The following is a 13,346-nucleotide window of genomic DNA, read 5'->3' as shown; positions in this document are numbered from 1 at the left end:
TAAAATCTGATTAAAAGGGATATGAGGTAGTTTAAACACTTAAACTCCAAATGAACTCACTATAGGTCGAGAAATTTTTACTTCTGCCCGTAACATAAGCGATACACCACATGTTATTATATAAGTGGTGAAATTTTTAATTTTTTATGTTATTAATTTTTTAACAAAAGAATCTCACTACTTGTATAGAAATACGTGATATACCACCTTATGTACCGGAACTCTAAGTCAAGTCTTTAAGCTCGGTGCAGTTTATACTTCCTACAAATCAAATAAAGCTTGGTTATAATTATGGCATTAAGGGTCCTCAATCTCTCCATCTTTTTAACCATAATATTGAATTTTCAATGAATTTGTGAGTGTGTGTGTATCCAAATTTGGTCCTAAACTAAACACAAAAATAAATAAATAAATAAATAAATAAGAATTATATGAAGGGGACACAAGGGGATTCAAGTATCAGTACCACTGGTCCTAAACCCTTTGGTATGTAGCATACTCTTAACTCGAGCTCCATGCTCTAGCTATGTATATTGATTAAATGCACAACAGTGAAGTCCCGGATGTACCACATAGGATATTTAGGTTATGATTGTCTACCTATGAAAACACATTTGTTTTAACACTAAAAACACTTTTGGTGAGCATTGCGAGGGAGAGTGGTGAGAGAAATGCAACTTTTGATAAAATATATATAATTGCAATTTTCATCACAAAAAAAAAAAATCTGAATGTAAGGGATATGAAGCAGTTCAAACACTAAAACTCTAAAAGGACTCATTCCAAGTCTAGGCTTTAAGCTATATAGGTGAAGTTTACACCTCCTAGTAATCAAAGAAAATTTGGTTTTAAGGGATTAAAGGACCCCAACTTCTCCATTTTTTCAACCACCAACATTGAAGTTTCAATCAATTTGTATATATATATATGTATATTAAGGCTTTGCCACGTTCGATGATCAAGGTCATGCTCATACTACCAATTGATTTTATCATGTTGATTTTGTTGAAGTACGAATAATACACTTGAAAATCAAATTTAGCTGTTGAGTTAGTTATCATGTAAATTGTTGTAACATGAAAGAAATGAGATGAAAGTGATGATAAAGAGTAGGATAATAATTAAGATCATTTTTTTAAGGGCCATGCTTTAGTTTCTTGTACTATATAAGGAGAGTGCATTAGCTATGGGTGTTCTATGGGATGTTTGAGCTATACATATATGAATTTGGTGTAAGTGATTATTCCATTTTTATAGTTTTACAGAGACGGACATTATATAGACTCAAAAATTGCATATGCATCACATTTTGCTAGCTCATCGACTTCTTGATGTTTTATCTTAGTAAAAAAAAATGTCGGTGATAGGAAATAGGATTTTTTTTTATATAGACGAATAGTCGAGAATGAACTTCACCTCCAAATTATTGATTGATTTTACAATTAGACTTCAACTTTCTTCATGCATGCAAACCCCTTGAAAACATAATCAATTGTTGTGCCTTATGCATGAAGAAACATATGTAAGTTTGTTTGTTTTTTGAAAAGAATTGTGATGTAAATTAATATATAGAGGAAGGGGTTATTGACCAAAAAAAATAAAGAAGGGGTTGTGTAGCAGAATAAAGTACATGTGTGCAATAATAAAATTACTGTTATAACCTCCATTGTTATGCATGATATTAGTCTTGGCCTTCCACCCTTTGAAGTTGAGTATTCTATGTCTAATCAAATACGTAAAAGCACAGAGGCACAAATTTGGACTTCCAAATTAACAAAATGTAAGCTCAGCGATTGACACGTCATTACTTAACTGCCAAGTTAACATATTGACCGATAATTGTATGACTTAAAATGAAATATTAAGTAAATGTACGAGATTAAAATATTTTTAAAAGGTTGTATAAAGTTGCAATTCAACACAAATCTAAAAATGCAAAATATAATCTACCTAAATAATATGTTTTAGATTAATACAACAGTTGAAATGTAGATTAGAAAAATAACTAACTAAATTTCATATGAATTATGTCAACTTTGGCAAACTTTTGATAAAATACTATTCTACTCATTCTTTCAAGGATTATAATCAAGATTTCCACAATATAACAATTGCAAATGTTGTTGTTATTGATCTCTAAAAATTTAGAAGATGTTTTAAAAAGTTATAACTCATCCACGTCTCATATCATAATATTATTGACTTACATATTTTTATGTAGGTTCAACTTTATCAGTAACAATCATTGTCACTATGTTTGCTATTTGTCTCATCTTTGGGTTTTGTTACCATTTGAATTAAACTGAAAGAAGATTTATTATATTAGCATCCCACATATTATTAAATAAATCCCACATACTTAATACACCCTACACTTGTTTTTTCAAATAAAAATTATCTTAATACACCCCTTTACTTTCCTATAATACCCTCCCATATTCTCATCATAATATTTCATGGTTAATTACTTTTAGGGTAATAATTGATACACAATTGTATTATTTTGAGAAATTATGGAGATCAATGAATGAATACGCCTTTCAAGTGAGTCGAAACTTCCTCACAATTCAAATAAGAGATTTTTGCATGTATCTATAATTTGCATTCTTGTGGATTGTGGTTCATTCTCTTCCTAAGCATTTTTTTGCAAAATATATACTGAACAATTCCAGAGCTCATTAATTAAGCATGGTGGTGTTTTAGGGGAAAATGTTTAAGAGCCAAATGATTGAACTTAAACTCAAACCTTCAAATGATTGAATTGTGCTATTTTAGATTCATGCAAAGTAATATGGTGATCAAGTTGAACTTTACAGCTGTGGTAGATTTAATTACACAGTAGCTGCAATTTTGATTCTTGAATTATAGCTAGCAAATGCAATTTGCAAATTCATGAAACTATTCAGTGCTTTCATTTTGTTTGCAAATAGTTTGATTCTTGAATCATTACTCTGCCAATTTGGATGAACTAATCTACGAAAGTAGCGGTGTATTGGATAACGAAGAGGCAAAATCCAAGAAGAGAAAGAGAAGGCTTAAATAATTATCGATGTCGATGAAATCCCTAAACAATGAAAAATATGAAGTCTTACCTCATGCCAAGCTTCCGAAACATTGATTTCGTGTTCCATTTGTCAAAAAATATTTTTCCCAATCAACATGTTTGTAGTTTCATTGGTTAAGGTTTTGTTAACAATGGAGGGTAAGAGGGGTTTTGATAGTTGAAAAAGATAAATAATACATTAAAAATGATTCAGGATGTATTTAAATATTTTTATTTATATCTAATAAGATCAAAATTATCATTGCATAGTAGGGTGCTAATAAAAAAAGCCTTGAAAGAATAATGGAAATAATTGAAGAACTTTAGTAAGAAAGATGAACAAATTCAATTTTTTTCGTAGATTATTAAACACAGAGCTTGAGATAAAGGTTGGATAATATTTGAATTAATTAATATTATTATTTTGTTTGCTGGATTTAAATATCGGTTATTGAATAACTTTTAGTTCAATGTGTATTTGTTTTTAATTTATAATATATAAGAGAAGTGAAAGAGTTCGAAACTATTACAAAATGTTGAAATGCACCCTAAGCCATTAGATTATTGTAACCATAAAAAATAAAATCTAGAATTAAATCAGGGCAATACAACTTTGCTTTGGTGAGTGTGCATGTCACATCTTTTATTTACTGATCTTCATATAGACTAAATTTCTTCAATTTAGGCCCACAATTTTTTTTGGTCCAAGTTGTCACAAGTATAATATTTGAGTCCAAAACATTCCAAACTTAAATTTAGTCCAACCAAATATATGCATTATGGAGATTTTTTTGGGCTAAAGTCTCTCATTAGAAATACCCTTGTATTTTTACGTATTTTAAGTGGAGAATGACTTCTTGTTTTTAATATTATTACTGAATTTGTAAAAATGACTAACATGCATTTTCAAAGGAGTCAGCAATATTTTTCTATAAAGGTGTCTTTTGCTGACCAATGTTACACTTTTATGCTGCTTTAAAAAAATGTGGTGGTTTTCACAAGTTGCATTTTACTTCATACATAGTCTTTCAGTTATTTAATAGTTAATCATGTAATAATATATAAGATGGTGATATTTCATACATCTTGTTTTATTTCACACACACCCTCAATAATCTAAAACAATTAAAATAGTTCATGAGAGGTAAAATAGGAATTGTGAAAATCACCACCCTTCAAAATATGTCACTCTAACCCACTCTTTAAATTTTATTTTTCATTTTTTTAAGTTTATCTTATTTTGGCGGCCCAAATTTTATCTTCCAGCTATTTAATAAACAATATTTTAATTAAAATATATTATAGGGTTTAATTTGCTAAATTGAAAAGTAGTAAGAGCATCCCAATGGAGTTTTATCCTTGAGGTTACCACATTTATAGCTCTAACGAAAATTTCATCCTCAATGGGCCGAAAAATGGGAATACATCCATCACATGGGCTAGTAACTTCAATATTTGAATAACAAAAAGTTAGGCTACATCTAGCCTTAAAAAGTAGGGGACCCACACCAAATTGGGGGCCTAATCTTGGTTTTATTTTTTTTTATTTATTTATTTTTTTTCACTTAGAAATGGGTGAGCCTCATTTTTATTTTCAAAATATGATTTTAAGGGTTTATTTTTTAACCGTTTAGGATTTTAAGTTCATTTTCAACCGTTCGTTTGCTTAAGAAAACATATACAAACCACGACTATTTTTTGTGCGATTGATTAGGAAAAAATGTAGTGGTTTGTATTTAATTTTCTAGATTGAAAAATTCATAAAAAAAGTAATGAAATTTAACATTGGTGGTTTAGAAACCTAAACTGAAAATATAAACAAATAACATTATTAAATTGTGATAAGATAATGCAATCCAATAGTTGTTATGAAATGAAAATCTTGTTTGATTTCTGAGAATGTATTAAACAGAGAAATAAACCAACGGATAAGATTGAGATAAGATAATCAAATCCAATGGTGTTGTTATAAAATGAAATCTTATCTTGTTTGATTTCATAGAAACAAACCAACGGATGAGACTTAAGATAGCCTACAACAGTGCATAAGTGATGAAATCTAACTTTGTCAGAAATTAAATTTTTTTACGTTAAAAAGTTCATAAATTAAAATTTAAGATAACACGTTCAAAAATCAAGTTAAGAAAAGTTAAAACAAAAATAAAGTTACCGTGTAATCAAATTACTACATAAATAATACATATATATATAACACCCCATATAGAGCCAGATGATATATAGCCCCTTATTGGGAAAAATTATTTTAGAGCCCCAAAGATTCCTCCGAGCTTTAAATTAGGCTATATCCACCACTTTTCTAGCCCGATATAAAGCCTCTTATTGGGAATGCTCTAATTCACCTTATATATTTGAATAGTCATTTTAACGCACCATCTTTTACTTTGTACATATTCCCTATTAATTTTTTACCATTGATTACTTTAATTGTTCAGTATAAAAGCTACAAAACTACACAGTGTGTGAGGTGAGAAATGATGTGTTAAAATCATTTTCCTTTCTTCAACTTGCTAATATTTTTGATACGCCTGGTAGAGATGCATTTGCTATCCAATTACTACATATCTTGAGAGAATTACTCATATAGTACATGTTCACTGGCATCGTGACATCTTATTCTAATGAAAATATATAAATTTTTATCTACATATCCCTATATTATTAATTCTAAATGTTACATGGGCGGTGAAATGTTGTCATATTTTTCTCAATAAAAAAAAAAAAAAAAAAAGCGAAAAACGGATGGGACCCAAATTAACTAAAGACGATAAAGGACCCACCTTCTCCGGGTCCCACTCAACGAGGATGTGGAGTCCTCCCGCAACTTTTATTTGTTTTGCTTTGGAAGTTCCAATAGCAGCCTCACTCGCCAAATCTCCTCTTTATCTCTCTCCCTGAGGCTGAGCCGCTGCGAGCACAGAGTCAGAGCCATGGAGATGGCAACCTGCAGCTTCCACAGCTCCTCCTTCTCCATCCCAAACCCTAGAAGCACCAGCGTTTCCTCTCCTCTTCCAGTCGCCAAGCAACTCTTCGGCTTCACCTTACCTTCTTCCTCAACCGCCAAAACCACCACACTCAAACTCCGCTCCCGGAACCCGAAACGCTTCTCCGCTCACCCGCCAATCAAATGCTCTGTCTCTGAAGCCACCGAAGCCGCCGCCATTGAAACAGGTACTTTCTCTTCTTCTTCTTCTTCTTCTCTTGAAATCTTTCATTTCCATGCCTCTGTTCGATATTTTCCTATTTACTGCACCAATTCTTACGTAATTTCGTATTTAGAGCAAATTGGTCTCAGAATTTATCTTCGAATAGTCGTAGATAAGTGGTTGCTTTCTTGATTGATTGATTGATTGATGTGTGTGTGTGTGTTGATTGGGGATGGTGGGCAAGGTTAGTCTGATTGGAAACTTGGTTCTTGTCTCAGAGAGGAGGAGTAAGTTGATGAGGAGAACTGACATAAGGAACATAGCAATTGTAGCGCATGTCGACCACGGAAAAACAACTTTGGTTGATGCAATGTTGAGGCAATCAAAGGTAGAGTATAAATCTCACGAAAATTCTTCATGCTATATTTTTTTAGGTTTCGTATTTCTTAATGACATTGTTAGGGACTTTTGTGCAGGTATTTCGTGATAACCAATTTGTACAGGAAAGGATAATGGACTCGAATGATCTAGAGCGTGAAAGGGGAATTACTATACTAAGCAAAAATACCTCTATTACTTATAAAGACTCAAAGATTAATATAATTGATACTCCTGGACATTCTGACTTTGGAGGCGAAGTCGAACGCATCCTCAATATGGTGGAAGGGATTCTTTTAGTGGTACTCTTTTGCACCTTCTGTTGCTTTGGCTTGTAATCCTTCTGGTGCTTTTGAAATCAGCAGTTTGCTTGCTTTTTGTTTTTAGGTAGATTCTGTTGAGGGGCCGATGCCACAGACAAGATTTGTTTTGAAGAAGGCTCTAGAATTTGGTCATGCAGTTGTTGTCGTTGTTAATAAGATTGACAGGCCTTCAGCTCGTCCAGATTTTGTCATCAATTCCACTTTTGAACTATTCATTGAACTAAATGCGACTGATGAACAGGTAACAAATTAATTGTCCTTTGGATCGTAATTTGTTTCTCAAACTGAAACAATGTATTTGGGGCGCGTTGGAATGGTATATTGGAATACTAGGAACTAGTTTGTGGTTATTGTTGAATAATAGCCAGAAATTTCCTTTTAAACATGTTTTGAATGATTGAATCTTGATCAGATTGGGAAAGCTAAGAAGTCTAATCTCATCTTTTTGCTTGCAGTGTGATTTCCAGGCAATATATGCTAGTGGGATTAAAGGAAAAGCTGGGTTGTCAGCTGATAATTTGGCAGATGATCTTGGACCACTTTTCGAGGCCATAATGAGATGCATCCCTGGACCTGCTATTGACAAAGATGGTGCACTTCAAATGCTTGTCAGTACTTTTTGATAATTTCATTGTTCTTTCTCCTTCTATTTTATAGATATTTACTACTAATCGTGACTGTAAAATCTGGATCAAGAAACTATTTTTCTATCAAGAAAGGCTGATCAATATAATTAGGTTACAAGGCTTTTGATGTAAAGACCTGTATGGAATATCCTTCTTTTTTAGTATAGGAGAAGAGTCAAAGGAGGCTCAGACTCTTTAACATCTTGACTGTTTGAAATTAATAAGTGGAAGATGAAGAACAAGAAATTTATATTAATTGTTCTTGCTTCCATAAAGCCGACCCCACTTAGTGGGAAAAGGCTTTGTTGTTGTTGCTGTTGTTGTTGTTCTTGCTTCCATAACACGTGTTAATATTTGTAAATGATCCAAGGCAATATGAGCTGCTGCTTGCATAACTCTGGAAGAGTGAGTTTCCTAAATTACCTATCAAGTTTTTGATGTGCTTTCAGAACAAGACGACTTTTTACCACATTTCAGGAAAATGAAGAAAGTTAATGGCTATATTTGACTGTTATGAATTACAAAATTTCTGGTCCATATTAATGCAATTTGTTAGAGTGGTTAGGGAAGACAAACTGAACTGTGCTACACAAGTTTTTGTTTGTCACCATAATACCATAATACTTGTATAGCTTTAACTTGCTCCTGTGGAACTTAGCTGCATTTGCTTTTACTTTATGCTGTTTATTTCTCGAGTTTTCTTTTTATTCAACTTAGGCATCTATAGGTTATTCTGTATTTAATTTTAATCAAAACATTGCAGGTTACAAACATCGAGTATGATGAACATAAAGGACGAATAGCTATTGGACGTTTGCATGCTGGGGTTCTGAAGAAAGGGATGGAGGTGAAGGTGAGTTTGAACCAAAACTGGAACATGGTCAATGTTACATTCTAGCCTTTTCTTTTTCCAAATTAAATCGCTCAGGGTATTATTTTCATGATATCTGATTATCGCTGTTAATATTTAACCCTTATCAGTAGTATATTTACATGTTTAATCTGAATTTTTAAGATGGTATTCTTTTCTCATGATTGAAGTTCATTTTCAAAAACAAAAGGAATGCATAAAGTTCATCTTAATGCATTTTCTTCAACACAGGAAAAGAAACAAGTTTTCTAAACTTCTAGATAAGGTGTATTTTATAGGTATGCACCACAGAAGATGCATGTCGAGTTGCAAGAGTTAGTGAGCTTTTTGTGTATGAAAAATTTAGTAGGGTTCCTGCAGAAAGTGTGGAGGCTGGTGATATATGTGCTGTTTGTGGAATCAATGATATTCAGGTGATAACTTTGTTGATGCTATCACATTTTTATAAACTTGAGAGTTATTTCATGGTTTATTTAATATTTTTTAATCTGCTCAGATTGGCGAGACAATTGCTTGTAAGATCTCTGGTACACCATTACCTGCCATTAGGGTTGAGGAACCAACAGTGAAAATGGCTTTTGCCATTAACACTTCACCGTTTGTTGGACGTGAGGTATGCCTATAAAATAGTTTCTACTATTTTTTACTGTCTCATACCATGATAACTTTAATCAATTCCTTAAGATTTCCTTAGGGTAAATGTTTGAAGTTATGAACAAGCCAGAATATTGAACAATCTGTGTAAAATCCGACTCCTAAACAGTCATTCCACATCCTAAAGTATTTACCCTGTCGGTGAATGGAGCAGAAGATATGAGGACATTCGAGATTGGAATCTGCACTTTAATAATGCATGAATGAGTAATGGAGATGATTTTGTATTAACATATATATAGGGTAATGTTTTTCGTTTTTGGTCAAAATGGGTAATGTTCAATTGCCACATTTTTGCATAGTATGATGTTAGAATTGTCACTGTAGATTAAAGTGAGTCCCCCTAATCAGTGGTCCTTGATTGACATCTAGCAACATAGCCTGCAATATATCTGACAACTTAAGATTCTGCCTGGTCAATGGTTCATATATTTTTTTAATGTCCCTCTGGTAATTAGTTCTGGCACAAAATACGGTGATCAAGTGATCTTTGTCTTGTGTGACAATGATTGGAAATTTATTTCGTCCTTTTCAGGGAAAGTATGTTACCAGTAGGAACTTACGAGATCGCCTTTCTCGTGAGCTTGAGCGTAACTTGGCTATGAAGGTTGAAGATGGCGAAACAGCAGATACCTTCATTGTTAGTGGACGGGGTACTTTACATATTACCATATTGATTGAGAACATGTGAGTATAGTTGTTTAGTTGTTATTCTACAATCTTATTAATTCTATATGCACAATTTTAAATGGTTATTTAATTCAGGCGAAGAGAAGGATATGAATTCATGGTGGGACCTCCCAAAGTTATTAACAAAAGGGTGAATGACAAATTGCTGGAACCATATGAGGTGAGTGTCGGAACTTTATTGTTTCTTATGCGTACGAAATGGGCAAATGTTAGAAATACTTACTGTCACTGTTGAAGACCAATATTTATATTCCATTTTGAAAGAATGGGAATCAAAATAGGGCACATTGTCATACTAGTTAAAAATAATAATAAATGCATTGCTTTGTTCTTAACAACTATGGTGCAAGGTTCGTTCAAAATTACAAATAAAGTAACGATATTGCCAAATAAATTTTCTTAAGTGAAATATCCCCTACAAGTTAGGAATCATGGGACCACTCATCTGATATCAGTCATTTATGTCATGTGGATTGCTTGCAGATCGCCACTGTGGAGGTGCCAGAAGAACACATGGGCCCTGTTGTTGAGCTTCTTGGCAAAAGGCGGGGGCAGATGTTTGATATGCAAGGAGTTGGGTGTGTAAACATTTCATGCTTCTATGTTCATCTTTAACTTCTCATCTTTTTTAAATTCAACGTAAATGCATAAAGTAGAATCAGAGGCAATGAGTGAGCACATGATAATATTTAGAGCATAATTTTCTTTATAACTCTAGCAGTGGTTAGGGTGCAACCAAAGTTTGCACACTGTAAAAGATAATATTTTTTGTAAATATACGGTAATTACGTAAAATTCAGTTGCCAATCAAGAATTTCATGCATATGTTTGTGAAGGTGCAATATCCATGCACCCTCATATTTTCCCCTATATATGTAATGCACATTAGTTGACCTTGCAGTTTGTACCTGAACATCCAGTCCATAATGAAGATCTTGTGAGAAACATTGTTCTTCCATTAGATATATACTGTGTTTTCTCTACCACACTTGCTTGTCAGTCTCTTATCCTGAACTGGTGCAGATGCATTTTCTATGTAGTGCTCTCTTTAACTAGTACTATGCACATGTCTGATTTTGAAATGATTAGACTATGTAACCGAAAGAACTTAGTAAACTAATACTTAATTGTCATCCTGTTCAACAATGGCCCCTTTCCCCCGCAGTGGGTACCTTGGAGGGTCAGAGTGCTCTCCTTCCTTTGTTTTCTGATTATGGCCAAAGACAGTTATTACTTGAATTTTCCGCTTGGTGAAAGCAACATATGATCTGATTATCTGTATGGACTTTATGCATGCACTAGGTCTGAAGGCACAACCTTCCTCAAATATAAAATTCCAACTCGTGGCCTTCTTGGTTTACGAAATGCAATTTTAACAGCTTCTCGTGGCACTGCGATTCTCAACACAGTATTTGATAGCTATGGACCTTGGGCTGGTGATATGAGTACCCGGGATCAGGGTTCACTGGTAACTTCCAATATATCATTATTTTGATGTTTAACTTTGCAAGTCTTGGTGGTGGTGAAAGGCTGAAAGCCTTTTGCCATTGTCAGTTATTGTACTTACTAGAACAGTTGCTATTATCAATTGTCACACTTTTGCACATCTAAGGTTGAGATGATTTTAACCTAACTTTTCACTAAAGTGAATACTCAAGTTCAAGCATTGCAGTCATCCAAATGAAGATCATATTTGTGACAATGATTTTAACCTAACTTTTCATTAAAGTGAATACTCAAGTTCAAGCATTGCAGTCATCCAAATGAAGATCATTTTTGTGACTTGTATGTCCGTCTTCCCTGTGTCAGGATAACTAAACTGAATTGTGACAAATTGATTTTTAGGTTGCCTTTGAGGGTGGAACGAGTACATCTTACGCCATTTCTAGCTCACAGGAGAGGGGGCAGTTGTTTATTGGTCCCGGGGTGGAAGTTTATAAAGGTCAGATAGTTGGCATCCATCAGCGGCCTGGGGACTTGTCCCTTAATGTGTGTAAGAAGAAGGCTGCAACAAATATCCGTTCCAACAAAGAACAAACAGGTGAGAAGCAACTATGGTACCTGTTATTTTATTTCCTGTCTATTTGCATGAAAGAGTTAACTCCCTTCTGATATTGTTAAGTTCACATTTATTAAGCTTTGATATGTTGGCCAAAAATATAATATCGGTGAGGTTTAGCTGTTTTGAGGCAACAATGCTGAGTAATTAATAAAAACTAAACTTTTTCCTAACATTTCAATTATGTCTAACCAAGTTGTTTCTTTGTTAGCTATTTATCCCATTGTTAATGGTACTTTTAGGGAGACCCAATAAACATAGTATTCCACATGGAGCAACCCAAATAGATTGAATTTTTATCATGATAGCCTTGATTTTGCTCTACATGTTTTAAATGTCCACTTTTCTTTTTTTATTTTATTTTATTTCCAGAACAAAATTATCCTTATATTTATGAGGAGAACGGGATATTTGATGTTTCTTAAGTTTAATGGTGTCATGCTTAATATTTGGCAGAACCAATGCAGTAGGCCTTTTATTATACTAATAATTTCTGAAAGGTCCCTCCAATTTCCCACGTCAATAATCTGCCTAGGCATTGATTGGTTATAAAAATGGTTGGGTTCTCGTGTTTTCTTCTAAACTTTCGATAAGCAATTTGATTTTCTTGAGTTTGTACATCTGCAGAAGCAAGCCTCAGTTCATGGCATTTAATAATCTTGATTCTCCCATCTCTCTGTGCAGTGATTCTTGACACCCCATTGGACTACAGTCTGGATGACTGCATTGAGTATATTCAAGAGGATGAATTGGTGGAGGTCACTCCCGCAAGTATCCGAATGTGCAAGAACCCAAAGTTTTCAAAGAAATCAAACAGGTAGTCAGTTTTCGTAAATATATATGATTTGAACCAATGATTATGCTGGCAAAGCTCATTGGATAACTCGTTTGAGTAAGCCGCGATATAATGTTTAGACATGAAGGAGAAAGAGTAAGCAAAGTTTTGCAATATTAATTGGTTGTATATAGAAGAATGAGAACCAAAGTTGTATTACTCAAAGATGTTCAATGGTGATGTGAAAGACAAATTGAAATGATGATTTCTGATTTTGAGTTGTAACGGAGACTGGAACTGTCGGAGTTTTTATTTTATTGAAGAACTCAATATTTCAGCTAATGGAAAGGAAATGTTAGCAAAGCGTATATTATTTTGTGAATTTAACTGCTGCTTGTTTGAGCTCAGGCCTGTCGTCAGTTGCTTAACAGGTACGTTTTGTCACTCACTTGCCCTATATACATATATAGACACACACACACACATAATATAGTGAAGCTGTTATGTTTATTCTTATGGTCTAGAAGACTAGAACTAAGGTCTAAGGGCTGGTTTTCCTCAAATTTTGGTTCATGAAAAGTGTTACTGCCTTACTTCTAATGGTTGGAGAAAAAGTTACTACCTGTAGTTGGTAAAATTACGAGAAAGATGATGACTGAATTCATGATGAGAGGCTGTATTTGCTATAGAAAAGTCTGATTTCCATGAGTTGAGACCAAAACCAAAGTTCCAGCTCTCATGTTTCTAGTTTCTACTCTCATGT

General features: G+C 33.5%; 1 protein-coding gene across 1 annotated transcript; it reads left to right on the top strand.

Moving 5' to 3' along the window:
* Positions 1-5,929: 5,929 nt before the first annotated feature.
* LOC137746218 (putative elongation factor TypA-like SVR3, chloroplastic) lies at positions 5,930-12,913 on the top strand. The gene is made up of 14 exons (XM_068486293.1): positions 5,930-6,232; positions 6,486-6,595; positions 6,684-6,887; positions 6,973-7,149; positions 7,364-7,516; positions 8,298-8,387; positions 8,684-8,818; positions 8,902-9,018; positions 9,595-9,746; positions 9,825-9,909; positions 10,233-10,327; positions 11,052-11,217; positions 11,595-11,790; positions 12,493-12,913. Exons 1-14 carry the CDS (start codon positions 5,992-5,994, stop codon positions 12,627-12,629), a joined length of 2,058 nt encoding a protein of 685 aa, XP_068342394.1. The 5' UTR covers positions 5,930-5,991; the 3' UTR covers positions 12,630-12,913.
* Positions 12,914-13,346: the final 433 nt, after the last annotated feature.

The sequence above is a fragment of the Pyrus communis genome, chromosome 9 (assembly GCF_963583255.1).
Source record: "Pyrus communis chromosome 9, drPyrComm1.1, whole genome shotgun sequence".
NCBI classification, from domain to species: Eukaryota; Viridiplantae; Streptophyta; class Magnoliopsida; order Rosales; family Rosaceae; genus Pyrus; species Pyrus communis.
The sequence above is the reverse complement of the archived record's forward strand: the minus strand, read 5'-3'. Positions and strand labels throughout refer to the sequence as shown.